Source organism: Leucoraja erinacea, chromosome 21 (genome assembly GCF_028641065.1).
Source record: "Leucoraja erinacea ecotype New England chromosome 21, Leri_hhj_1, whole genome shotgun sequence".
Lineage (NCBI taxonomy): Eukaryota > Metazoa > Chordata > Chondrichthyes > Rajiformes > Rajidae > Leucoraja > Leucoraja erinaceus.
Window position 1 is genome coordinate 8,400,495 of NC_073397.1, and position 27,990 is coordinate 8,428,484.

General features: G+C 41.1%; 1 protein-coding gene across 1 annotated transcript; it reads right to left on the bottom strand.

Annotated features, from left to right (window-relative positions):
- On the bottom strand, positions 1–27,956 carry spo11 (SPO11 initiator of meiotic double stranded breaks). The gene is made up of 13 exons (XM_055652731.1): positions 27,826–27,956; positions 22,530–22,643; positions 19,815–19,903; positions 17,207–17,273; positions 16,619–16,727; positions 15,340–15,426; positions 12,888–12,924; positions 11,824–11,933; positions 10,508–10,607; positions 7,500–7,537; positions 3,945–4,021; positions 2,783–2,894; positions 1–821 (listed from the first exon to the last, which is right to left on the bottom strand). The coding sequence occupies exons 1-13, from the start codon at positions 27,954–27,956 to the stop codon at positions 702–704; spliced, it is 1,191 nt and encodes a 396-aa protein (XP_055508706.1). The 3' UTR covers positions 1–701.
- Between the last annotated feature and the right edge of the window lie 34 nt (positions 27,957–27,990).

Here is a 27,990-nt window from a genome sequence, read left to right on the forward strand (position 1 = left end):
TAGAAAATAAAATTCAACAATGCATAAAACTGGGTGGATTCTCATTATCCATTTTGTGTTACTTCTAAAGCTCAATTGCAGCTCTTCTTATTTAAAATTGAGTCAAACATATGAATAATCTAAGTATCTAGTGAATAATAGAACAGCAATAACTTTTCCAGATGAGTGCCATCAGGTAACAAGATAAAGGAGCATTCTTAAGGAATATGCTACATACATTTCCTGCCAATTAAGGACTTGAAACCTCAAGTTGCTTCAAATGCATGTGAACTAAAGTTTATTAATATATGTAATTGAAGATTACTATAATTAAGAATATAACTTTTTTTGACTACATCAATTATTAATTCTAACATGAAAAGACCAATCAATCAGAAAAAACAAATCTGTGACAGTAACTCAACCAGAATTCCAAAATGAATATTACTGAATTAATCAAGACTGACAATAACTAGAGTACTAACTTGGTTATATTGCTAACCATCAATCAAATACAATAGGCTAGCAAATTAACAGAACATGTATGTCTAGTTGAAACACAAATGCAACCAAATGACCAAATTTCAGGCAAATAAATTCAATAAGAATCACTAACAAGGCTAAAAAAACAAGTCAATAGTGTATCAAGAGTTACAACGCTAACGCCAACTCAATCAGATTTTTTTTTCCTTACAAAGATGGGAAAATGTTAGATATTTTAGTTATATCCAACCACCAAACTTGAGTTTATTTGGCAGATATACTCGTGTAAGGTAGTTGGAACTGATGGAAGCAAGAGCCTGGATCTCAGCCTTCACTTTAGATATTTCCATTATTTCCATCTGAAAAAAAAAGAATTAATTGAGAGTTTGCTGCAGCAAATTATAACTGTACTAATAAATAACAATATTTGCAATAAATAACAACACCTAAATAAAGTGTTATTTCATCATTTTGAATACAATATTTTGAATATTACTCAGGGAGAACTTTATCACTATATCATTTGTAACTATCACTTGTGTAGAATAACTCAGATTGAGTGAGGTTGGCATTAATTCAGTCCAATACCTTGCTGCTTAATTAACACCGTGATGCCAACATTTATTGAGCTAAAATAAAACTCTAAAATTAATGGAGTTCTTGCCAGTACAAGCTCGGTCATTATTTTCTAAAATAACTCCTGATAATATAATACCTAATTACATTTTAAAGAAATGTCAGGCTGGGCGATAGTAGCCCTTGGGGGTTATTAAAGATGTCTACTTACCCCTCAGTATCAAACCTATCCTAAATAGAGTAAATCTGTACCACCAGAGTTTTGAATTGTGATGGGTCAGGCTAAGATTTTTTTAGGGGGGGAGGGGCAATAGAAGTGGAAGGTTGGGATGTTGTGAACACATCAATTGGAAGTCCTTTTTATTTCATTTGGATTTGGCTTAAAAGGATTTACTCAAGCAGGTGGCCATGATGGCCTTGTCTGGATTATGCATTTTCTACATTATCCTTTGACCTCGAGTGGGATATATCCAGGCACATCACTGGTCAACACATAATTCAACTAAATCTGCTATATATGAAGTGAACTAAGCGAGGGATTTCTCTTATCTTTTGTGTAGAATAATTATTCTATTATCACTGATTCATTACAAAGATATTTTAGATTTTTGCAATTTGTGGCCAGCCCAAAGTTGCATTTTTGTGTTGTTTTATTTTAAATACATTCTCACTCTGAAAAGAAATAAACAATTAGTAATGTTATGATATTATCGTATCATTAATTCTGACAATGCCTACAATTAAAAAACTTTACTTGTACATCAAAAAAAGTCAAATCCAGTGAAGCTTTATGTAGTTTGGGGAGTTTAAACCTTATGATCAGAACAAAATATAACCAATGTGATAATCATATCCATATTCTTCATTGGATCTGTTATGTGTCTACATCATTACTGAAATAAATATCTTATTTAGAATCAAAAATACAAGTTTGCATAGAAAGTAAAACAAAAACTGCTGAAGCTGAAATCCGAATTAAAAGCAGAAAATGCTGAGAACATTCAGCATGTCGGGCAGCATCTAGAGAGGGAGAAATGGAGTTCTTCTTCTTTTCGTGTCCATCTTGTTACAAATGTTGATCTCGCTGTCATCATCTGTCCTGAAAAGGAAGCAAGCTTCCGGCGACAGTCAGTGGAAGCCATCACATGTCGCAATAGATGATGGTGGTAGCAGAATTAGCTCAGGATGCTTCCAGTTTCCAGCCCCGCAATGTGGACGCTTCTGCTATGGGGCCAGAAATGGAGTTAATAATTTAGTTGATGAATTTTCAACAGAATCGTGAATAAAAATGCATCGAAAGAGCCAGGGTGGAGAGAACAAAAGGGAAGTTTGTGATAGGATAGAGATCAAGAGTAAATAAATAACTCTACTGGTGATGATGCTGGCTAAGAAAGGGAGGTAAATGCTCACTAATCACAGCTGAGCTACCCTGAGGAGATGAGAAAAGAAAATGAACGAGGACAGAGGACAAAAACTGATTTTTAATATTTTTGTTATTTTGCTTAATGATTTTACCTGAAACAAAGTTTCATCTGAAAGGCTAATTGTGTTTCTCTGCCCTCTGATGTTGCAAGACCCACTGCACATTTTATGCATTTCCTATTTTTAAACAAGTGTGCTTTATTAAAATGCCTGTATTTTCTCCCGTAGAAGTGAAGCCACATTTTAAGTTCATTTTAGGCTGGGTACAGAATAACAACAAATGTATCACTCAGTACTGTCATTAACTGTGAGGTTCTCATACTTCTTTCTTCCAGAGAGGTTGGCAGTCAATGTAAGGTCTCTTCTGTAAATTGGTCAACTTGCTCGTGTCTTTTCCAGTGAGAGGAATCAAAACTTCTTTCGGAATATTTAATCTGAAGATAACAAGTGAAAAGAAAGCACATCATTTGCCCAACTCTAATTTTCATTTCTCATCAGTTCTAACAGATATGGTAAAGGTCATCATTCATATTTTGTGAATCATTCCACACATGATATAAAACCTGAGTTTACCTACTTTATTGAGCATTAAATAAAAATCTATTATGGATGTCCAAAGGTCACCCATTCCAGCGTATAGTGTCCCCCTTTTGAAACTTAAATTTTAGGAAAACACCATCTAAAAAATTCCAAGCATCCTTCCACAAATCGCGTAACAGAACATGGTATGGGAAAACTTGCAGTCCTGGGTATAAGATCTGAGAACCTTGCAAAGCAAAGCCTGACAACTATACCTTTATTGTATTCCTCGGACAGGTGCAAAGTAGGCGAGTACTCATTTAAATAAAAAATTATTCAGGAGAGGAACCATATCGGCCGTTCTTGTCTAGGTTTGTGAATTGGGGGTAGAGGGATAGAAAGAGAAAGGGGATTGTAGTGAGTGAGAGAGAGGGGACATTGTATGTGGGACATTGCTTATCGCTACACTTCTACTGTTCTCCTCTTTCTCCTACGCCTGAACTCTCCCTATCCCGCCCTCGCCACTTTCTCCATCTCTCATCATTCATAATCGCTCCCAAACACTCTCCAGCTCTCATTCTTTCACCAGATGGCATGTTAGTGAATAGGTTATGTGGAAATAAGAGGCAAGATGTGACTGGTGGGACTCCTCTGAGAACTGGCATAGACTTAATGGGCAAAATAAAAAACTTGAAAAAAACAATACAAAACAATTGAGCACAATTGCTTGCAAATTAAACTACAATTATCAATTGTTATTGATTACAATGTTTTACCATGCCACTGAATACTGAAGATAGCCATGTTTTTGTTGAATAAGTGCAACGCTTCTAGAGAAGATCAGGCAAAGTTTCTCCTTTTGCAGAACAAAAACAGAAACACCAAGCAAATTGTATCACCCTTATCAGACTACTGTGATTTGCATCAATGAAAGTAGGTCAAAGATTGTATGCCTTAATACTGACCTTTGAATATCAGATGGAAGTAGACCCAACCAATTAATAATCGGAACAGTCAGACTGTGGGCATCAAATGACATGCTCTGATAAGAGAAGAAAACAGTATGAGTATTTCGGCACAATACATTGCACTTGAGAATTTATAATTACAAAGAAAATTGCAGGAGAAAATATATAAATATATATATGGCTGAGTGAACAAATGAGTGGGCACAGTACAGAGCTAAAGCAGCATGTTTGGAAAAAATAATTGGTATTGGTTTATTATTATCACATATAAATGTGATACCGAGAAAAACTTTGTTTTGTGTACTATCCATGTAAATAATACCATGCACAAGTAGAATTAAACCATGCATGCATATGAATGCTAGTTCAAAAAGATGAAGGAGAAAGGATGAAAGGATTAAGAATAGTAAGAAAATAATAATAATCAATATAAGAATTTAAAAAAGAAAAGAAAGTATACCTTAAAACTTTAAATCCTAATGTAAACAAGTGCTGAGCTCTTGGGAGTAAATACATAGAAATTCTAAGTTGGAGCTTGATCTGGAAAAGATCTAAATAAAGGCAGTTTCCTGCTCATGCCATGGGAGACTGATCCAAAATAAAGGAAGTGGCACTGAGTTTGCAAAGTTGGTTTGGCTACATTTGGAATATCTTGAAGTAGAAATTAAAATAATGAGGAGTGGTTTGAAGCAGGTCTTTCTCTGCAGGAAATATTTAACGTTTAAGAAGGAACTGCAGATGCTGGCAAATCGAAGGTAGACAAAAATGCTGGAGAAACTCAGCGGGTGAGGCAGCATCTATGGAGCGAAGGAAATAGGCGACGTTTCAGGTCAAGACCCGTCTTCAGACCCGAAACATCGCCTATTTTCTTCGCTCCATAGATGCTACCTCATCCGCTGAGTTTCTCCAACATTTTTGTCTACCACTGAGGAATATTTAACAGTGCTTTGCCAAATTATGCACATTCAAAAGAATACACACTGAAATAAAACCCGATTCCAACGGTTTGAGAGTTGGTAACATGGAAAACTACCATCAAATAACATGAATAAATGAAGGAAGAAGTTAGAACTGTTTTAAAGCAGAGCATTGTGCACCATGGAATGCGCTGCTCAAAACTATTGAACTATAGAGTGGTGAATCTGTGGAATTCTCTGCTACAGAGGGTAGTTGAGGCCAGTTCATTGGCTATATTTAAGAGGGAGTTAGATGTGGCCCTTGTGGTTAAAGGGATCAGGGGGTATGGAGAGAAGGCAGGTATGGGATACGGAGTTGGATGATCAGCCATGATCATATTGAATGGCGGTGCAGGCTCGAAGGGCCGAATGGCCTACTCCTGCACCTATTTTCTATGTTTCTACGAGTCAGAAAAAAAAAATCACTCAAACTAGATAAATACTTGATATTGAAACACAGAACAGCAGGGAAAGAGTTTAAATAAATCCTGTGTTCTTTCTCCATAAATAGAAGATGGGGAAACGTTTCTCAACCTTTCATTAGGCCACAATGTGCTCTCTACATTGGAGAAATCAAATATATATTGGGTGACCGAATTGGAGAGCTCTTCTGTAGGAGGCACAAGCCAGAGGTCAGAGATTGAGAATTAACAAGACAAATGACTGAAAGCTCAGGGTCACCTTTGCAGACTGAACAGAGGAGCTCTGCATTGTGGTCACCCAAGATGCATTTGATTTCTGTAAATTAGAGACCACATAGTGAGCATCAATTGCAATACACTAAATTGGAAGAAGTGCTACGTTTAACATGACAGCAGCAAAAGCAACTTTTCCATCTGGTGAACCTTGACCTCACTCTATCATTGACATTCTCTTCCCTACCTTCTCTGCAGCTTGAAACACACTTTCCATTTCTGATGAAGGATCTTCAACATGAAAGTTAAATTCTGGTTCCCACTCCACAGATGCCGTCATTCTTGCCAAGTATCTCCCATATCAGTGACCAGTAAAACAGTTCTGGAGACCTGATCCAAGCTTCTGTGCATCAAATGCTTTGCGACATTCTTCTGCACATTCATTGAAACTGGCATTGATCCTCCTGATATGCTTTTATGAGAAATAAAGGAGTCCAAATTTACCTGGCCTGATGCAGTGGAGTCTTTTAAGGATTAGTTTCATGGTTTTAAGATCCATTCTATCTGATAATATCAGATTATCAGGGTCTTACCAGTTCACCACTGCAGGTCTGGTCCCAATACTTTGCTGTTTCCCAATCACCCGTCTGATTGATCACTAACCTTTAATCAATGGTCTGGATTAATCGCAAACTATTAATTTTCTGTCTCATCAATTGGTTTTCATTCCAATCATTAATTCCCAATTGTCTGTCTAAATAGAAGCAACCACCAGCTGACTTTCCAACCATCATCAAACTCCCACTGACTATCCAGTTGATCACAGAACCCTACATCCTACACAAATAATCCTCATCAAGGTCCAAATGACTCCCCACAGATCTTGACCAATTCTCTATTTATCCTTGAGGAGGGTAAATAACCTGATTCTTCTATTCTGTTACGATGCCACAAAATCCCCAACAGCATTTTGCTAATTGGGAAGTTATAGAAACATAGAAAATAGGTGCAGGAGTAGGCCATTCGGCCCTTCGAGCCTGCACCGCCATTCAATATGATCATGGCTGATCATCCAACTCAGTATCCTGTACCTGCCTTCTCTCCATACGCCCCGATCCCTTTAACCGACAAGGGCCACATCTAACTCCCTCTTAAATATAACCAATGAACTGGCCTCAACTACCTTCTGCGGCAGAGAATTCCACAGATTCACCACTCTCTGTGTGAAAAAAGTTTTCCTCATCTCGGTCCTAAAAGATTTCCCCTTTATCCTGAAACTGTGACCCCTTGTTCTGGACTTCCCCAACATCGGGAACAATCTTCCTGCATCTAGCCTGTCCAACCACTTAAGAATTTTGTAAGTTTCTATAAGATCCCCCCTCAATCTTCTAAATTCTAGTGAGTACAAACAGAGTCTATCCAGTCTTTCTTCATATGAAAGTCCTGGCATCCCAGAAATCAGGTTGACGAGTTATGACGAGGTTGACTGATAAAAGCAAGAATTAGGCATTTAAAATCTGCGACCATAATTTGTGTTTCCACCTTTTCCAATGCTGGCTGTTCCTATTAAGATAAAGTTTAAATCCATTGCAGATTTCAATTCATCCTTATCAAGTCTCCCTAAAGCTCACGTGTACAGTCCTTTTTGACCTATCGATGTGCTAGATTTTTTTATGTGAGTGTTTTTGTTTAGGTATGCAAGTTGCACAATAATCAACATTGTCATCTTTTTCTGCAAGAGTTCTGATGGTGACATCCCTAAAAGTAACAAGTCAAACACAACACAGTGCATACTATGTATTGGAACAGGCTGAAAATAGTATGTTAGATGTTAATGCAGCTAGTTACAATGATACATATTACAATTAATTTTTTACTTAATAGGTCATTGGGTAATTCTATTATAAATTTACCAACATTAAAAATAGTAAAACATTTAGATTTTAAATAAACATACTCACCATTGACCCATATTTGTATATGCACATGATTTCAATACCTGAACAAAACCAGAGCAGGAAAAAATGTTTTATTAATGGTAATGAGAACCAGCAAAGCTACATTTGTTACTTGACAATTAATATTATGACAGAGGTGGTTAAACCTACAAATTCATACAGTAAGTGGCCTCAGATACATCTATGTACAGGTGTCATCAACCATGGTTGTAGAAGAAAAGCAACCAATCCAGAGAGGTTTCCAAGTGGGTACCACTTTTGATGAGTTCAGATGATTAAATGAAAAGTCAGCGGTTCTGAAAAATTTAAACAAAACCTTAGATATGAGTATGGCAGAGAGGATTGGTTCAATTATTGATCTCTTGTTGTCTAATATTTAATGTTGTAATTCAAGACCACCGAGTGCCTTTTTAAAGAAGCTTCATGGAAAGGGGAAGAGTCATCACGTTAGCGTTGATGGAATGTCATATATGTTGAGGTCTGGAATGTCCATGGGTTTCCATCCCAAATGGCCTAAATTTTATGTCAACCTAATATAATACATTTAGCAATGCTGTGGCTGATGTAGCCTACACAAATCCAAAGTGATTGTGAATGATGGAGTGCTGGCTGTTAATTATTTTCCTTTCATATGCGTCTTCTGCCATGACATTTCATGTCCATCCTTGAGAGTTCCTATTAAATGTGGTCTCCACTCACTGTAACCACGTTTTGCTTTTATTAATGCAGAATTACATGAGATTTCTACTGGCCATTTGCTCTACCACCCATTAAACAAAACAATTCTATGGAAGAAGGGGAGGATACTATTTTATTGAATCTGGCAACTCCCTCAAGGACTACCGGAATACAGTGTGGTTTAGATGTACACATTCTTTGTGATGAAACTTTTTGCATTATCAAACTTCAGCTGTTATAAGGCAGGATAGTCTCCACTCGCCACTAAGAGGATGAGCTCTTACACAAATTCTACCCTGCTGTTATAGATGGATCCCCAGCTCGCATCCCCTCTGTGTCCCACAGTTCTGCTTTTGCTCCCCCTACCCCCAGAAGGAACAAGGCAGAGTTCCCTTGGGCCTCACCTTTCACCCCACCAGACTCCAATTTTACAAGCAGAGCAGTCCAGTAACAGATATGTGGCTGTAGTGCCACTTTGTGAAGAGAACATGCCACTATCACAATTAACTTGGAAAACCTTGACCATAGAAAGTTGCTTCATAGAGAATTCAAGATTGGACTGTGGATCCTTATATATATTGTTGAAGGATAGGATTACTCCGCATAATCCGTTTTCCCTCTCTCATATCTGCCGATCATCCACAATTGTTCTTCTGTGGCCTCTCCATTTGCTGCATATCCAGCAGCAAGTCCACTCGAACAATTGCAACAAACTCGTTATAACCGAAGGAGTTCCTACTATGGTCACCAATTATCTCAAATTCTGGCCGTGTTGCCCACACAGGCTTCTAACCTTGGGTGTCATTGAGTCCACATGATAAAAGCGGTTGATTTCCATCTAAATAATACTAGCGCTGTGCTGAATAATCCACGCTCTTTTCTCATCAAGCCAAATATGAAACAATTTCATTGTGAAGCTTCTAAAAGAGCGATGCACAACTAGTGGGAGAGTGTCATTCATGTGCACACCATGTGGCGATTGTACTCACCTATTATAGATGTGCAAGTATTGACTAGAATTTTAAGAGCTACACAAATTTAAATTTTAGAAACATAGAAAATAGGTGCAGGAGGAGGCCATTCGGCCCTTCGAGCCAGCAGCCATTCATTGTGATCATGGCTGATCATCCCCTATCAATAACCTGTGCCTGTCTTCTCCACATATCCCTTGACTCCATTAACCCCTAGAGCTCTATCTAACTCTCTTAAATTTTCTACATTAGCAGCATAAAATAAAAATCTCAAATAGGTGTTTTAAAAAAAGTTACCGTACATAGTAGAATTTCTGACTCGTGCTTTTGTTTCTCCTCCACTTCATCAGCTGGAAATTTTGACTGTCATTCATTCATATTTACTGCTTTATTAAGTTTTGCCAGAGAGAAACTTGGCCCTTAATTTCAAACAAATCTATTTATTTTGTTGTTCCTGTTGTCCCTCTACTGGTTTTCCAGGTGAGGCGCCAATTCCAGTTCTCACTTATCACTGAAGCATTGTGGGCATAATTATGTTCATGGCCAACTTGGTTCAAAAATCACTGGAGCTGAATTAGGTCATTCTGTCCACCAAGTCTACTCTGCCATTCAATCATGGCTGATCTATCTTTCCCTCTCAAACCTATTCTCCTGCCTTCTCCCTGTAACCTTTGACTCCTTTACTAATCAAGAACCTATCAATCTCTGCTTTAAAAATACCCAAAGAAGAAACATTTACAGCCATCTGTGGCAATGAATTCCACAGATTCACTACCCTCTGGCTGAAGAAATTCCTCATCTCTTTTCTAAAGGTATGTCCACTTATTCTGAGGCTGTGCCCTCTGGTACGAGACTCTCCCACCAGTGAAAGCATCCTTTGCACATCTATTCTACCCAGGACTTTCATTATTAGGTATGTTTCAATGAGCCCCCTCATCCTTCTATACCCAAGTGAGTACTGGCCCACAAACTCGTCATACATGAATATGTTCTGATTCATCAGAATGTGCACCATGAAATCCGTGACTAGTTGCTTCTGAGCTGCAAAAATGATAATTAGCAGGATCTTTCTGTAAGATCAACATGTGCATGATGAGTGAGGGAGAACATACTAAAACAACAGGCATTCAACGTTTTCTGAAGAAAAGTAAGTACAATACAGTTACAGGATATAAAGAGTTTTCAATTTTCAAGAAAATTGGGAATGTTTGAGGATTAGCATATTGGACAGCCTGTATCAGTATTTGCATCAATGATACTGGCGCCGAGCATTCCCTCTCGCCCACCTTGACATCTTGTAAAACACAAAATATGTCACTGCCTTAAATATAATTTGGAATGCTAACCTGAAGCATTAATTACCATGTGGGTCAGCATCCATTAGGGCAAAGATTGGGATTAGCAATGTGTCCCACAGTTTCCGCACCATCAACCTGGTGCTCAGATCTGGCACGCCTTTGCCCTGAAAGTAATTCCGAATAATAAGATAGGGAAAACAAGTACAAGCATGCTGTAATAAATAATTCAGCTAACATGCAGAAAATAATTTACTGATCATATTTCCATCTGGATAATTGATACAATGATACCATTTATTTGTTGTCATTTTACATAACTTGTGATACACTAAAGTATCCTTTAAATTGATTTAGTTTTCATTAAAATAATAGATGGTAATGATGGGGAATGAAAGACTATCTACTTTGGGGTCTAGAGGGGGGGGGGGGGGGGGGGGGGGGGAGAGAAGAGAGAGGCAGGGGAGGAGGAGGGGGAGAGAAGAGAGAGGCAGGGGAGGAGGAGGGGGAGAGAAGAGAGAGGCAGGGGAGGAGGAGGGGGAGAGGGGGGGAGGGGGGGGGGAAGAGGGGGGCAGAGGAGGAGGGGGGGGAGAGGAGGAGGGGGGGAGAGGCGGAGGGAGAGGAGGGGGGGGGGGAGGGCGGGGGGGAGAGGAGGGGGGGGGAGAGGAGGGGGGGGAGAGGAGGGGGGGGAGGAGGGGGGGAGAGGAGGGGGGGAGAGGAGGGGGGGGAGGAGGGGGGGGAGGAGGGAGGGGAGAGGGGGGGGGGAGAGGAGGGGGGGAGAGGGGGGGGGAGAGAGGGGGGGGGGAGGAGGGGGGGGGGAGGGGGGGGGGGGAGGAGGGGGGGGGGGGGAGGGGGGGGGGGGGGGGGAGGAGGGGGGGGAGGAGGGGGGGGGGGGGGGAGGGGGGGGGGGGGGGGGGGGGGGGGGGGGGGAGGAGGGGGGGGGGGGGGGAGAGGAGGGGGGGGGGGGAGGAGGGGGGGGGGGGGGGGGGAGAGGAGAGTCTACGATGAGCTCTTCTTGAAGTTAAGGGCCAGGTTGTTGTCAGCACACCATGCTGCTAGGAGCTGGTCCTCCTCCCTATAGGCCGACTCATCGTTGTTGCTGATGAGGCCAATCATCTGCATACTTGATGATGGAGTTAGTACCATGTACAGGTGTGCAGTCGTAGGTGAAGAGGGAGTAGAGGAGGGGGCTCAGCACACAGCCTTGTGGAATGCCGGTGTTCAGGGTGAGGGTTGAAGAGGTGTGCTTGTCTAACCTAACAGACTGGGGTCTGTTGGTTAGAAAGTTCAGTATCCAGTTGCAGGGGGAGGGGGTCGATGCCCAAGTTACCGAGTTTGGTGATCAGTTTATTCCTCTGCAATATAATTCCATAAATTCCTTACCGTTATAATAATACATGGGGACATTTTGGTACAAAAGTCATCATCCAATAACCTCTGAAAGGTGGCGTCCTTTTCCACTACGAGCACAAATTGAGCAGAAGAATTCAAATCTAGACGTTAAGGCTAATCATAGGCTAGCTTTGAAACTACATTAGTTAATATTAATCTTATAATTCCTGTCCTCTAGTATAGCATTGATTTAATTAAAATAAACACATGGGTTACAGAATACAGAGCAATGAGATATGAACACGCGAGATTGTTAACTAGTGTTATTGAGATGGAATACGTTTAGCCAGAACTTCCTATTGATTTTTTAAAGCCATGAAATTTTGCTCTAGAATACCAGTGGCAGTCAATTAACTCATTGTTTTACTCATCACCTCTTAATTCTATTCAATATTTTTTTGGGTTTAGCCCTTTTTTCTATTCCAGTCTTTTTTTTTCATTCCTTTAAATCTTTTCCTTTTTTTCTATCTTCTTCAAAAGAGGATTATTGCCTGTGACAATGAACAAAAAAATATGATCCGAGTTCTTGCATATGGGGAAAAAAAGTCAGGAGACAATAAAGTATAGTGATATCCAATGAAACCAAGACATTTAATGCTGCTATTTTTGTTACAATCATCAAGTTCTTTATATCTATGTCACTTAAGGACTCATTTTAAATGAGCAAGTAATGGCATTTCCAATTCAGTACATGCAATTCTGTGATATCTGCTACAGCTTAAAATGTACAGTACAAAGATGTTTTTGGTATGAAATATTAATATTAGAACATTTTTGTCATCATATATGCCAGGTAGTAAGAAAGCAACACTTCGCCATCCCTAGTAGTCAAGTGACTAGCTTTTCATATCCAGTCTTTAAATGACCAATGGACAATAGGAGCCACCGATCCTCCCCAACAACAAAACCCGAAAAGAAAGGCATCAGTGACCCGGATTTCAAAAACTTCCCATTACATTAGAACATCCTTCATCAGGACTGAAGAAAGTATGTAATCCTCCAAAGTTAGAACACACAACCAAGAAACTTCTTTATCGTGTCATATTAAAGGATACTTTTTATCCCGTCCACATTGGATGGTACAAGAACAGCCTTGGGAATGGAAGAGAAAGCAGGCATACATAACTGAAACAATAATCACAACGTATTCAAAGTTCCTGAATCTATCACACCCTTTGTTATTGTGTCATACAACATGTTTTTAAATGTTCCCTATACATGCTAGACAGCTGAAATTTAAAAGTTAACATTTCAGGTTAATGAATCTTTGTAAGAGTTGGGAGAGAAAGAAAACAAGTTAATTTTAAGTTGCAGAGAGGGTGGGAAGGGATAGATAAGACTAAAGTAATATCTTGATATGGTGAAGGCAGGGCTGCTAAAGAGATAACATAAATTATGTCATCTAGTTGATGGGCTGATGAGGTAGAAAGAGAAGGAGAATCCAAAGAAAGTTTTTTTTTGCCCCTGTCCCTTATTCGCAACTTCTCTTCGCCAAAGAGTAAAGCTTTTAGCCTTTGCCAATTGCAAAGGTTATTCATTCTATTTTCCTTTATTTCCCTCTACTTATCTATTCCCTGTGCTGACCTAATTCTCGACTTTTGCACTAATTTAACTCCACTGAAAAGAAAATCATCACATTTTCAACTTGAAGGTTTAAATGATTACATAGAGTCAGAGTGATACATTGTGGAAACGGGCCCTTTGGCCCAACTTGCCCACACCAGCCAACATGTCCCAGCTACACTAGTCCCACCTGCCTGTGTTTGGTCCATATCCCTCCAAACCTGTCCATTCATTGTACCCGTCTAACTTCTTCTTAAACGTTGGGATAGATCAAGCCTCAACTAACTCCTCTGGCAGCTTATTCCATACACCCACCACCCTTTGTGTGAAAAAATTACCGCTCAGATTTCTATTAAATCTTTTCCCCTTCACCTTAGACCCATGTCCTCTGGTCCTCGATTCACCTACTCTGGGCAAGAGACTCTATGCACCTACTTGATCTATTCCTATCATAATGTTTACACCTCTATAAGATCACCCCTCATCCTCCTGTGCTCCAGGGAATAGTCCCAGCCTACTCAACCTCTCCCTCCTCTAGTCTTAGATTATATGCTTATTATTTTGCTATTTGTTTATTTTTAGCTATTTCAGATTGTGCATTAACCCAAACATCTCAAGATCCCTATAATTATTTTATTTCCTGTTTATCATTTCTTAGAACTTTCCAAACTGATTGGCTACTCAGCCAACTCAATGACAGAACTGTTTCTGAACAGAACAGAGACCTAATAATCACTAATAGGGGACACACTGAGGACCGATCATATAGTCTGCTGAGAGATGGAAGCTTGTAGAAGGTACAGAGCATGTCACAAATTATATTTCTGGCCATGAATTCTTATCCAAAGGACCATTGAGTTTGAAGTAATATAGCAAAACTCCAAATATTGTTAGTTACCAAAAAAAGGTTGGGGTAAGTTATCATACAATTAGGTGATGTATCACACTATTTTGATTTTTAATTACTTTTGCAAGGGTATTTATTGTAAAAAGTATTTGAATCAACTTCATTGGAATAAAATAATGATCTCTTATTCCTTTCTATTTTCATTTTTAATTTGGCTTCTGTATCGGAATTGCACTGGGGTGAGGGCATAACAAAGTTAAGAAAAGATATTTCATATTAAGAATTAGCTAGGAGAAACAGGGAAACAGAAATGGAAAATGTTGGAATTTAGGTATTGGAAAATAAAAGTTCAGGAAATCCATTCCTTAGTTTGGCCTCAATATCCTTTTCAAATTGCACATTAAAATCTCATATTTTCTCATTATATTGAAGGAGGCTATCTGGTCCGTTAAGTTCACACAAGCTCAGGTAGTTTTTCTGGAGAAAAGGAATAGGTGACGTGACGTCTGAAGAAGGCTCTCGACCTGAAACATCACCTATTCCTTTTCTCCAGAGATGGTGCTTGACCTGCTAAGCTACTCCAGTTTTTTGAGTCCATCTTCGCAGAACAATGTTATCAGTCCCATTTCCCCACTTATTTTTCTGTAACCTATTCTCTTTCACATGCACATCAATTTCTCCAGTTCTCCTGTCACCCACCTGCAGGAGAGGCAAATTTACAGTTAGCCAATTAACCAATAAACACATTTGTCGGCAGAGCACCTGAGGTAAACCTATGTGGTCATGGCGAGAATGTGCCACACAGACAGGAACCAAGATTTAGGTCCCTGGAGTTGTGCACTCTTAATATCACTGCAACAACTTTGTTGGTCATCACAGCTTTGTAACATAACAGTTTCCATAATAAAAGGCTACTAAGCAGAATATTGTTAATTGGCCTGTAACTTTGATGCAACTACATAGGTTATGCAGAAAAGAGCAATGGATCATTTCCTGTTTCTTCATTTGTTCATGATTTGTCACTCTCCAGCACATATTTCTGCTGAAAGAAGCTTGCAGACTAATTTGATGAATTTCACAATAAACCTGGTACATACAGTGGAACTGCAAGCACAGTTCACTCTGCTGCCATCCTCTTCGGTATAGCATAGATCGCCAGCAATGCAGCCTTTCGAGGTAGAGAGCTAAAAAAATAGAAATTAAACATTTTATGAAAAGAAAATTTAAAGGATTCACAGGACTTTTATTATCGCGTACCAATTAAGGTACAGTAAAATGTGATTTACCATACAACCATACGAAAAAAAACACCAACACACAATTACATAAAAGTTAACATAAACACGCACCACAGCAGATTCCCCACATTCCTCACTGTGATGGAAGGTAAAAAAGTCCATTCTTCTTCCTCTTAATCTCCTGCGGTCGGGGGCTGTCGAACTGTCAGGGCGATCGAAGCTCCCACAGCCGGCGGTTGAAGCCCCGTTGGGGCGATCGAAGCTCCCGCTTCGGGGCGATTGAAACTCCCGCCTTGGGGCGGTTGAAACTCCCTTGGCTTGGAGTCCCCTGATCAGAGACCGCGGGCTCCGTGATGTTAAAGTCCGCAGGCAGGCACGGTTGGAGGTCGATCCCTGGCAAAGGGATCGTGGGCTCCGCTATGGTAAGTCAGCAGGCTCCTCGGTGGAGCTCTCAGCAAAGGCCGCCAACTCCTCAATGTTAGGCCGCAGTATGGACGGAGATACGATACGGGAAAAAATCGCATCTCCGTCGAGGTAAGAGATTAGAAGTTTCCCCCAACCTCCTCCCCCACCTACCACATAAAACAAGCTAAAGAATACTAAAAAACATACATTTAACATATACTATTAAACACAAGGGAAAGAAAGGAAGACAGACTGTTGGCGAGGCAGCCATTGCTAGCGATGCATGTATTCCCTGACCGAAGAATATCACAATGAGCATTGTGTAGATAATAACCAGATAACCTAGATTTCACCTGATATATTCAGAACTATTTTAAAACTATAATTTAACTTAATGTTGAACTAAAAAAATTAATTAAATTAAAATCAGTTATTATTCCATATTCCAGGAATCATTTCGGAAAATGAAAATGTAAAATAAAAACTATAACTCAATTACTGTTCTGAATAGATGTCTTATTTGCCCTACCATGTGCCAGAGAAATTCAGATTTTCTTCTTTCCCATATAATGCTGACAATTAATTTCTTGGGAAAGTTGCATTATTCTTGGTCAAATCTGGAAAGTTTGAATGTATTGATTGTCGTTATAAACATAGATTACTTTCATCATGTCTTTATTTTTTAAATGCACATTACTGTTTTGGAGGAAGAACATGTGTTACAAGTACTTACAACATGGAGACATCTGCGTTGGACTTTAAGCATGCAGCATATATCATTGATAATGCCATCAAGAGTACTCTGTGAGCCAAACAACTGTGTATCATTGTAATACAGGTCTCTGAAATACAAATGACCATACATATAATTGTCATTTATTCATTGTCACTAGGTTAAAATCTTGAAATATTCCACCTAACAACATTATGAAAGCTTGTTCACCTCATGAATTATATTGTAGGCCAAGAGGGAAGCTCAACACCATCTTCTCAAGGATAACAACAGAATAACCAATGTATTATATCCTTGATTGTAACACTCAAAATAATACAAATACATTAAACACAATTTTAAAAATATCAATGCATGATCAAATTCAGGTGACAATAACACGGAACACATTTTGTCGAATGGGAACAGCAGAATTTCAGTTCCGCAGATGAAGCTTTCCAAGCAACATTGATACTGGTACCTAATTTTTGTTTATTGCATCTTGCTGATTAGCAGGAAATCATTGTGAGCAATTGCTTGGTAAAAATCCCTGACAGGACAGATAACTGCCATCTCCTCCATCACATCTATATCTTAACATTATGTTACCTTTTAGTTGCGTAAGTATTGCTCTGCACCAACTTGTAGATCATCGACAGAGTCTTGAGTATCAGAGCTGTAAGGAAAATAGTTGTTAGTAGCCAAAATGGACAATGTCACATTTTTTCCCACAATCTACTTAATTTGCCAAACTTTTGCCACTGTCTAATCAATCCTTCCTAGCCTTTTTATTTGGTTGATGAAATTAATAAAGAGGATTGAGGACAAATAAAGAATTTATTTTTAATAAGCTTTATGATTTTATGCACCTCTCATGATTCCAATGTCATTTTATATTTTCTGCTAATATTTGTTGAGAAGTTTTGTATTTTACATGCCAAAGATGCTTTGCGAGTGCATGTTATTGTAGTCCACATGGCTGGAAAGATCAGAAGCTTGATCCCCATCTGTGTCCAATTCATAATGGCACTAAAATAATTCCAGATATAAACAACGACCTTGAAGAAATTAGGTATATTTCTACTCTTTTATCATCTTTATCATATTCTTCAACTGCCAATTGCCTTTGTGGATGTTAGCTAAAGATTCAGATAAAATGCAGTGATGTTGCCTCTAATCCTGCAATTCAAAATTGATTGCCATATCACGGTTGAATTAAAGGTACACACAAAAAGCTGGAGTATCTCAGCGGGTCAAGCAGCATCTCTGGAGAGAAGGAATGGGCGACGTTTTGGGTCGAGACCCTTCTTCAGACTGATGTCAGGGGAGGGGGCGGGACAAAGATAGAATGTAGGCAGAGACAGTAAGACTAGTGGGAGAACTGGGAAGGGGATGGAGAAAGCAAGGGCTATCTGAAGTTGGAGAAGTCAATGTTCATACCACTGCGGTGTAAACTACCCGAGCGAAATACGAGGGGCTGTTCCTCCAATTTGCGCTGGGCCTCTCTGACAATGGAGGAGGCCCGGGACAGAAAGGCCAGATTGGGAAAGGGAGAGGGAGTTGAAGTGCTGGGCCACCGGGAGAACAGGTAGATTAAGACTGACTGAGCGGAGGTGTTCAGTGAAACGATCACCGAGCCTGCGCTTGGTCTTGCCGATGTAGAGAAGTTGACACCTGGAACAGCGGATACAGTAGGTGAGGTTGGAGGAGGTACAAGTGAACCTCTGCCTCATCTGGAAAGACTGCGTGGGTCCTTGGATGGAGTTGAGGGGGGAGGTAAAGGGACTGGTGTTGCATCTCCTGCGGTTGCAGGGGAAAGTACTTGGGGAAGGGGTGGTTTGGGTGGGAAAAGACGAGTTGACCAGGGAGTTTTGGAGGGAACGGTCTCTGCGGAAAGCAGAAAGTGGTGGAGATGGGAAAATGTGGCCAGTAATGGGATCCCGTTGGAAGGGGCAAAAACGTTGCATGCTGTATGCGACAGCTGATGGGGTGGAAGGTGAGGACAAGGGGGACTCTGTCCTTGTTACGAAAGGGGAAAGGGGGAGAACTAGGAGCGGCGGGATATCGAGGAGATCCTAGTGAGATAGAGGTTCACTTGCACCAAGGTTGAATTAATTTAATTTAGTTTAGTTTAGAGATACAGCGCGGAAACAGGCCCTTTGGCCTACCGAGTCCGCACCGACCAGTGATTACTGCACACTAGCTTACACACACTAGGGATCATTTTACATTTACACCCACAAAGGCACGGGAAGAACGTACAAACTCCATATGGACAAGCACCCAGAATCAGGGTCAAACCCAGTTCTCTGGCGCTGTAAGGCAGTTGACCCACCACTACACCACCATGCTGGGTTGAATTAATAGAAAGGTTTGGCTACTTGTGTCCATAGAACAAGAACGCAGCAAGGAATCAACCACTGCCAAAGAGGTACAAGCACCATCAGAAAATAATCTCAGAAAATAATTTTAGAGTTTCTATTGGTCTTTGCAATATTGTACATTTATTATATACTAGACCAAATGGGACCCGTTGGGTCCTGTCCCCCAATGCGGGGGGGCACAGCATCACAGGGGAGGGCTGGTCCCCGAATGCAATATTCCACCACTCACCCACAGGTCCCAATGCTAACCACTCTCTAGAGAGGGGGGAGGGGTGGGTAGAGAGGGAGGGGGTAGGGAGGGGGTAGAGAGGGAGGGGTGGGTAGAGAGGGAGGGGGGGGGTAGAGAGGGAGGGGCGGCAGGGAGGGGCAGTAGAGCAGCGCCAGGGCCTGGACAGCATGAGAGCCCATTGTGATTGGTGCACTGTGAGAAGCATTGTGACATCATCAATGGATGCTCTCTGAGAAAGCGGTTCTGGCTTTTTTTGAAACTTTAAATCATGAATAACTTCGTAAATATAGGTCGGAATGCGACGGGAAGATGTTTATCGCTTAAACGGGAAAAATGAAAGTAAAATATGTGAAAATGGGAATCTGTGGCTTGGAGTTTGGAAGAAGAAAGGAAAAAGCAGAGCAGAGTGACACGCTGCCAGCACAAACAAAATGTTTTAGTAATATAGACTTTTCCTATTGTAATAGTCTTAATTATTTATGCACAACACACGAAGTCTCAGCATATTTGTTGACTGAACTTTAATCTTGAAAGACTTTGCATTTAATCAGTAGACAATAAAGCATACATTTATGTGGAAGCAACTACCAAAATAAGAACTTACCAAACCTATGGACAGATTTGGAACATTCACACTTCACTTTGCTCACATTACAATCAGATACCAGCTGTAAACCAACATTGCCATCAAACCTGTCAATACGTAAAATTTAACTAAATTAGTCCTTACTTAGTAATATTGTCATTTATGATCTTAATCTCATTTTCCCAACTTCGCTGAACAAAAAGCAAATTATTTAGGATTTTTGACAAGCAGTGTTCAATTATCCTAAATTATTATATAAGTGTTTATATCAAAGCATCCACACAGTGGATGGTAGAAAAACAAGGATGTCATCACATGGAGATTCGCCATCATATGATATAATTCTTCGGGCACTGTAAAGTTTACTCCTGAAAAAAACATCCAAGTATATTTATGATCTGTTCAACTGCAGCCCGCCAGATTCTTATCTTTGAAGCCCTTTGACTTTTCACTTGCAGGATTGTCTGTTAGAATTTTTAAAACAAGTTTAAAACGGCTCTACTTCATATTCGTGGTTCATTGAGGGATAAATTCAAAAATAGACCCAACATTTGGTTGTACTTGGAACTGAAGATGTGTCGCAGCAGCATGCATTTACATTTTCTATGTGACCCCAATATCTACTTTAATTTGGCTATTAAAATTTAATTAAATTTGGCTATTATACGAGTGCAAAAAATATTAGAAATGCTCAATGTCAAATTTGTATTCCTATCCTAGCAGTTAAGGTATAAGGTCAATGAAAAATAATTACAGACATTTCAGGATTAAGCTCGTTTAAAAGGCTAAAAACTGAGGGGTTTATTTTACCTTAAGGTGGAAGGTAGGTGATACCAGCATTCCTTACCAATGTCTTAAGGTGCCTCCTGAAGGTTGGCTGCAGCTAGTATGTAGCTAATTTTTTTACCCAGAGAGTTGTGAATTTGTGGAATTCTCTGCCTCAGAAGACAGTCGAGGCCAATTCACTGGATGAATTTAAAAGAGTTATATAGGGCTCTTGGGGCTAGCGGAATCGAGGGGTATGGGGAGAAGGCAGGCACGAGTTACTGATGATCAGCCATGATCACAATAAATGGCGGTGCTGGCTCGAAGGGCTAAATGGCCTCCTCCTGCACCTATTTTCTATGTTTCCATGCACATGTCCTCCCCAGATTATGAATACCCAAGTTATGTACAGCCTATACATAAGAGTGAGTATTTGGGAGACTGGAGGGATAGCTGCTTTGGGCTGCAGGCATCTTCTGCCATGTGGGACCTTGGTTCACAGTCACATGTACGATTTGAAAACTGTTTAGGTTACAAACAGTTCACGGGAACAGAATCCCATTGTAACCTGGGAAGGGTCTGTTTACAGCAAAGCAGAGATCTCTACTGCTCAGTACATCACAAGTGAGAGAACCTTGCAGATAACAATTCTGAAATCCTTTAGCATTGCCTTCCACCTTGTTCGCAGACATCTGGTGGATTTGTCACTGATCTGTCCCCATTGTGAAGTGGTTCCCCAGATACGGTATGCAAAACATGTTATATTTAGGTTTTCCGTGCCAAGGGGCAACATTGTGCTGCCTTTAGCACACAGTCCATTCTCTCATATGCCATGAAGGAAAAAGTAGAAGCTGGTTGCCTGACACCCTTAGTAATCAAGAATCTTTCAATCTCCGCCTTAAAAATATCCATTGAGCCCTTGGCCTCCACAACTGCCTGTGGCAATGAATTCCGCAGATTCACCACCATCTGACTAATTAGATTCCTCCTCATCTCCTTTCTAAAGGTACGTCCTTTTATTCTGAGGGTTTAGCCTTTGGTCCAAGACTCTCCTACTAGTGCCACCTATGGGCGGCACAGTGAAGCAGCGGTAGAGTTGCTGCCTTAAAGCGCTTGCAGCGCCAGAGACCCGGGTTCGATCCCGACTACGGGTGCTGTCTGTACGGAGTTTGTACGTTTCCCCGTGACCGTGTGTGTTTTCTCCGAGATCTTCAGTTTCCTTCCACATTCCAAAGACGTCCAGGTTTGTAGGTTAATTGGCTTGGTATAAATGTAAATTGTCCCTAGTGCGTGTAGGATAGTGTTAATGTTGGGGATCATGGTGGGCCGAAGGGCCTGTTTCCCTGCTGCGTCTCTAAACTAAACCTCTTCTTCTTCTTGCGTATGGCATGCACAGCCTAAAGTTGTACGTCAACTTGTTCTATTTGATCTTGTTTGTGCACGTCGGGATGATTGCATTAGTCGAAACAGGGTGGACCATGTGAAGGTTGCAATCTCCCACCCAACTAAACTAATGGAAACACCCTCTCCACATTCACTCTATCCAGGCCTTTCACTATTCTATCCAGGCTTTTCACACTCCAGTGTTCTGTAGTTGTTCAGCTCAAGACTGGCAGAGGACTTGATCCAGATCATACAAAGCACATGGGAAATACGCATAATGTTTTCACACAGGTTACTCAATTTCATTAATATTTATGACCTATCGAATAAGTATGACAATGCTCCACCTTATTAACCACGATACACCTATTGTCTCGTTATTTTCAAATAAAAATTAAGTTGTTCATTAAGCATTTACTGACAAAAGCACATCATTGATTGAATCTCCTTTCCAACAAATATTGATGCTTATGAACCAACTAAAGACAGTATAACTTACTTTACTTTAATAGGATTAATAGAATACTTGATTTTTTCAGAAGAATATTATACTTGAATCATCATATGAATATTGTAAAAACATACCGAATATTTTCCCAGGATGATCTTTTATCAAAAGTGATAATTGGGGGCTCTCCTTTTGCAAGATTTGCCAGTGTCTCTTCAACAATATTTTCAATTGCTTTAAGAACATCAGAACTGAAAGAGTTATCATTAATTTTATTAAACTAAAACAAACTTCAAGTAGAGAAATATTTAGACTGCCGTGAGGATTGAAAACATTATATATTTAAAATGTTATATTAGGAATTAGTCTGGAACTCTTTTCTGCACAATTGAGTATTCTACGCAATTTGAATTTTGATGGTCAATAAAACGGATTAATCAACAGTTGCGATGAATTATGCTAAGTGATAAAATATTCCTTGAGGCAGGCCAGAAGACTGAGAGGTCAAAGTGGAACTGAGAAGAGAATGAAAGTGACAGATAACTAGTTCAGGGCACATTCCCACACAGCCACAGAACATGCAACACCTCCTCCTTTACAGCTTCCCTTCCCACCATCCACAGCCCCTCAAATTCACATTGTAATTACTCACAGAGCAGCACAGCATGCATGGAAACAAACCCTTTGGAACAAACCCTTGCGATCGCCGGCGAAAAGCTCCGACCGCCGGCCTATAACATCCTGAAGCAGCGGTCTCCGGTAATGAAGTGGCCGATTAGGGAACTCCAAGTGTGTTAGAGTGTGTTCTATCTGTCCCGACGTCGGAGCTTCGATCATCCCGACGAGTGGGCTTGTACATCGGGCAGTCCACAGCGGCGACTACGGACGGCCAAGGCCCCCAACCACGGGTGAACAAAGGAGGAAGACTGACTGAACTTTATTGCCTTCCATCACAGTGAGGAATGCTGTGGTGGATGTTTATGTTGAATTCTATTGTGTATTGTGTTCATTTTAATTGTATGGCTGCATTGTAACTCATTTCACAGTACCTTAATTGGTGCATGTGACAAATAAATGTGAACCATGAACCTTTGGCTCACCTTGCCAATCCATTCCATCCAGAGACAATGCCTGACCTGCTGAGTTACTCCAAGACTTTATGTTTTATACAAGATTCAAGCATCTGCAGTTCCTTGTGTTTATAAAGTTTATTTCATACTATACATGACTAACCAAAAGTTGAAAAAGGAGGCTTTGGCATTGAAAGGTGACATAAATTCCTGCTGAGGCGATTCATACTGGTCACCCTTGGCCATTCTTGAACCACGGTCAGGTATTCCTCTAATGGACACACACAGATCACCAAGGTAGACTGTAAAATACAATGGTTTGAATGGTTTATTTATTGTCACGTCTATCAGGTACAATTAAATACATTTTTGCATACAGATCAGCAAAACTATCCCCGTATATAAGCACAATCAGTACAGTATGTACAGAACACCTCACAAGAGATGCCATTTTGGCTCCAATGTACAGTTCCAGCTGCAGCTGCCATAAAAGCCCATTGCAACCTTCGCCTCCATTTTGGTCGTACTGCAATCCGATGTCCCTCTCCATGCCTGGCCCTCTTCAGTCCTTGTCCCCCGGGGGGGTGTCTCCTGAGGCCGACCTCGAGAATGCAGAAGGTAAGACACCCCGGATTGTCTCACTGGGTTCTTTGTCCAGCTTCCGGCACCATTGGCATCTCCTTCCACCCTCTTTCTGATTCCCGATTCATGGGGCAAGCAGGGGCCGGGCTCAGCAGCCTTCACTCTCTGAGAGAGCCAGGCCTGTGGTTGGGATGCAGCCGGGAATCGCCGGTCCGCCGGGCTGAGCCCCAGGCTGCTGAAGGGCCTCCAATGGCCCTCGCCACCGCCGAGGCCCTGAACTGTCTCCTACTGCCAATCTGCTTAGCGACTATCTGTCCGACTCCCTCTTCTCCAGTCCACAGTGCAAGCAGAGGCTGAGCTTAGTGGAAACCTCTCCGGGTTGGTTCTCGTTACCGTGGTAGCGAGCCAGGCCTATTGTCAGGCATGGTCGCAGCCGCGGCCCGCTGGGAAGGGACCTTCTCATTTAATATAGTGACATTTAATATAGTGACATTTAATATAGTGACATTTAATATAAGGAATCCACAGCCATTTGTTTATGGGGCAGTCACAACGTTAAAAGTTGAGGGAGATTAAAATATAACCATATGAAACATTCGATAGGCTACAGCTGAAGATCTATGCACAGTTCTGGTCACTAAATGTTAGGAAAGATATGATTGCACTGGAGAGGGTGAAGAAGAGATTCATCACAATATTACCTGGAATGGAATGCTTTGATTATGAGGAGATCTAAATAGGCCAAGTGTGTTTTCCCTGGAAATAGTAGGCTGAAGGACAATCTGATAGAGGCATGCAAAATAAGGCAAAGTAGAAACTACTCCCGTTAGCAGAGGAATCCATAACCAGAGAGCATATATTTAAAGTAAGATATACTTATATAGAATTTGAGCACGATTTTTTTCAATCCGGGGTATTTTGGAACACATTGCCTGAGGGGAAGTTCGAAGCAGGTTCTCCCACAATTCTTTAGCATGAAAATGACAAAAAAATCATAAGATGTAATTAGGTGAATTGGCATATCGAGTCTGCTCTGTCATTCAATCATTGCTGATCTATTTCTCCTTCGCTAACCCATTCTCCTGCCTTCTCCCTGTATCCTTTAATGCCATTACTAATCAAGAACCTATAAAACTCTGCTTTAAAGATATCCAATGACTTGGCTGCCAAAGCTGTCGATGGCAATGAATTTCAGATTCACCACCTTCTGACTAATGCAAAGTCATTTTATTTTGAGGCTGCTTCCTCTGGCCCTAGACCCTCACACTACTGGAAACATCCTCTCTACATTCACTCTATCTGGACCTTTCATAATTTGCTGGGTTCAATGACATCCCCACTCGTTCTTCTAAGCTCCAGCGAGTACATGCCTTGAGCCTTCAAACGTTCCTCATTTTTGTAAATCTTCTCTGGACTCGCTCCAATGCCAGAACATCCTTCCTCAGATATGGGACCTAAAACGGCTCACAATGTTCCAAATATGGCCTTATAAAACCTCAGCATTACATCCTTGTTTTTGTATTCTATTAAAATGAATTCTAACATTGCATTTGCCATCTTTAACACCAACTCAACCTGCAAATTTACTTTTTGGGAATTCTGCGTCAGCACTCCCAGGTCCCTTTGCATATCCGATTTCTGAATCCTCTCCCCATTTATAAAATTCTTTAAGCCTTTATTCCTTCTTCCAAAGTGCATGACTGTATACTTTGCTACACTGTATTCCATTTGCCATGTCTTTGCCCAATTTCCTAACCGGTCCAAGTCTTGCAGCAGACTCCCTACTTCCTCAACACTAATTGCCCCTCCATCTACCTTCGTATCATCCGCAAACTTGGCTACAATGCCATCAATTCCATCGTCCAAATCATTAACATATGACATCAGGCATAGGAAGCTTTGGGCCAAGTGTTGGAAAATTAGATTAGTATACTGTAGATGGGTACTCAAGAGCTAGAACAGACCTGGTGGGCCAAATGGCCTGTTTCCCTACTATTTGATTGCATAGAAGGCAGAACTCGTATTCTAGAGATAGGAAATAGTTCCCCATCACAGAATGGAAATGTATGATGTATTTTGTATATTACTGTGCCGAGGTTAAATTAGAATAACAAAATAAACCAAGCACGGTTTGTTTGAGCTCCTCATGTCTCATATTTATTAGTTTGCCAATTTGTAATCAACTTGAAGAAAAAAATAACCAACAAAACTTTTACAGGCCATAATGCTCCCAGAAAAAATGACAAGACTGCTTTATTTTCAACTATAGAGCCCCACGTTTTTCCAGCAACATTGTTCTTACAATCAGCTAGTCATGTCAGAAATTTTCTTTGACTAATTCACCCGAAAGGAATCTCATTCAAAATAAAATATTCTATTCAACAGAAAAAAATCCATTTACTCTGTCTTTAAGGAGAGAGGAAATATTAAAAATGGCATATTTTACAAATAACAGCAGGTTATTTTCTCAAGGCTTTAAAAAGTGGAGGATAGTTAGATACAGAGTAAATGTCTGAAATCTATTTCAGTCACTGACTATGGGCCTGATTGACACATGAAGCATGCAATGAGCGACTCCAGACACTCCAAATCCTTTCAATCTAGAAAGTGCAAATCTAGAGATGAGTGCAGCTTCAGCGCCATCTAGAGTCTAGACTACCATTTGGGACTAGCACTTCATCCATCATTCAATTCCTCCATCACCAATGTACAATGGTTTAAGCACATGTCATCTCCAAAATGCATTGTATTTATTCAATTATGCTACTCCGACAGGACTTCACAAACCTGTAATCTCTATCATCAAGAATCACAAGTGCAACAGATGCATGACACACCACCATCTACAGATTCTTCTTCAAGCTGCACATCATCCAGACTTGGCAACATATTGCTGGACCTTCACCATTAACTGTGGACCTCCAACTCCACCAAGTCTGCCGTTCACAAATACAGATTACCATCTGCTTTGCAATGGCAATTAGGGACATGTAATCAACGCTAACCTTGCCAACAACACCCAAATCCCCATGAAAAATACTGTGTAACAAAACAAATCAACTTCATACTAACTGAGTGTAGTTATCTAGATTGACTGAGTGTAGTTATCTGTGGCAGTGTCAGGTATCTAGAGACTGTTGACGACTACAGTGAACCTCTGTCATCGATGTTTTGCTATGGGGCGGTTCAATGCAATTGTAACATTCAACTGTAATACTGGTCTCTGTCACAAGGTTTAAGTAACCTTAAACACACACTTAAAGCCAGTGATGTCAAGAGGTAATGCTGAAACATCAGGTTATTTAGGCAGCAGCTTCGTGGCCAATCTGTCAATCCATGGAAGTTTGATCAAGGAGGAAGAAAGAGCAGGGCACTGCGTCCAATTATCAAACCACAACCCCCATCTTCCTACCCGGGGCTTGGCTTCCTGCCTAACCCATCTCCGACCACAACACACTGTCCCAACCAATCACCCAAGTTTCAGCCTTCAACCACTTCCAGCGCCCACCGCCCTTGTCCACACGACCAACCCCCTTCCCCATGACAGCCCAGAGACCACCACCCGATCCTCAGCTGCCTAGCGCTGTCCTCTCAAGAGCCCAACGCCTACCACCCCTGTCCCCTCGACAGCCCTGCTCCCACCACCCCTGTCCCCTCAATCACTCTCCTTCCCCATTGATAGTCCACTACCCCAACCCTCAGCAGTCCAGCGCCTACCGTTTAGCACAGTATCGCTCTCCCCACAAACCTAGCGCCCGCCATTCCTGGCCCCAGCCCCTACCTGACGAGCGGCTCAGCTCGCACCAACTGCTGCCCCGAGTCGCGCTGCTCGGCCACTGGCTGCCGATGCCGCCGGAGAAACGCCGCCAGCCGCTGCACGGGCCCCAGGCCGGCGTCGTCGAGGAGCGCCATCCCGCGCTTTCCCTCCCGCGCGGCGCGCGTGCGC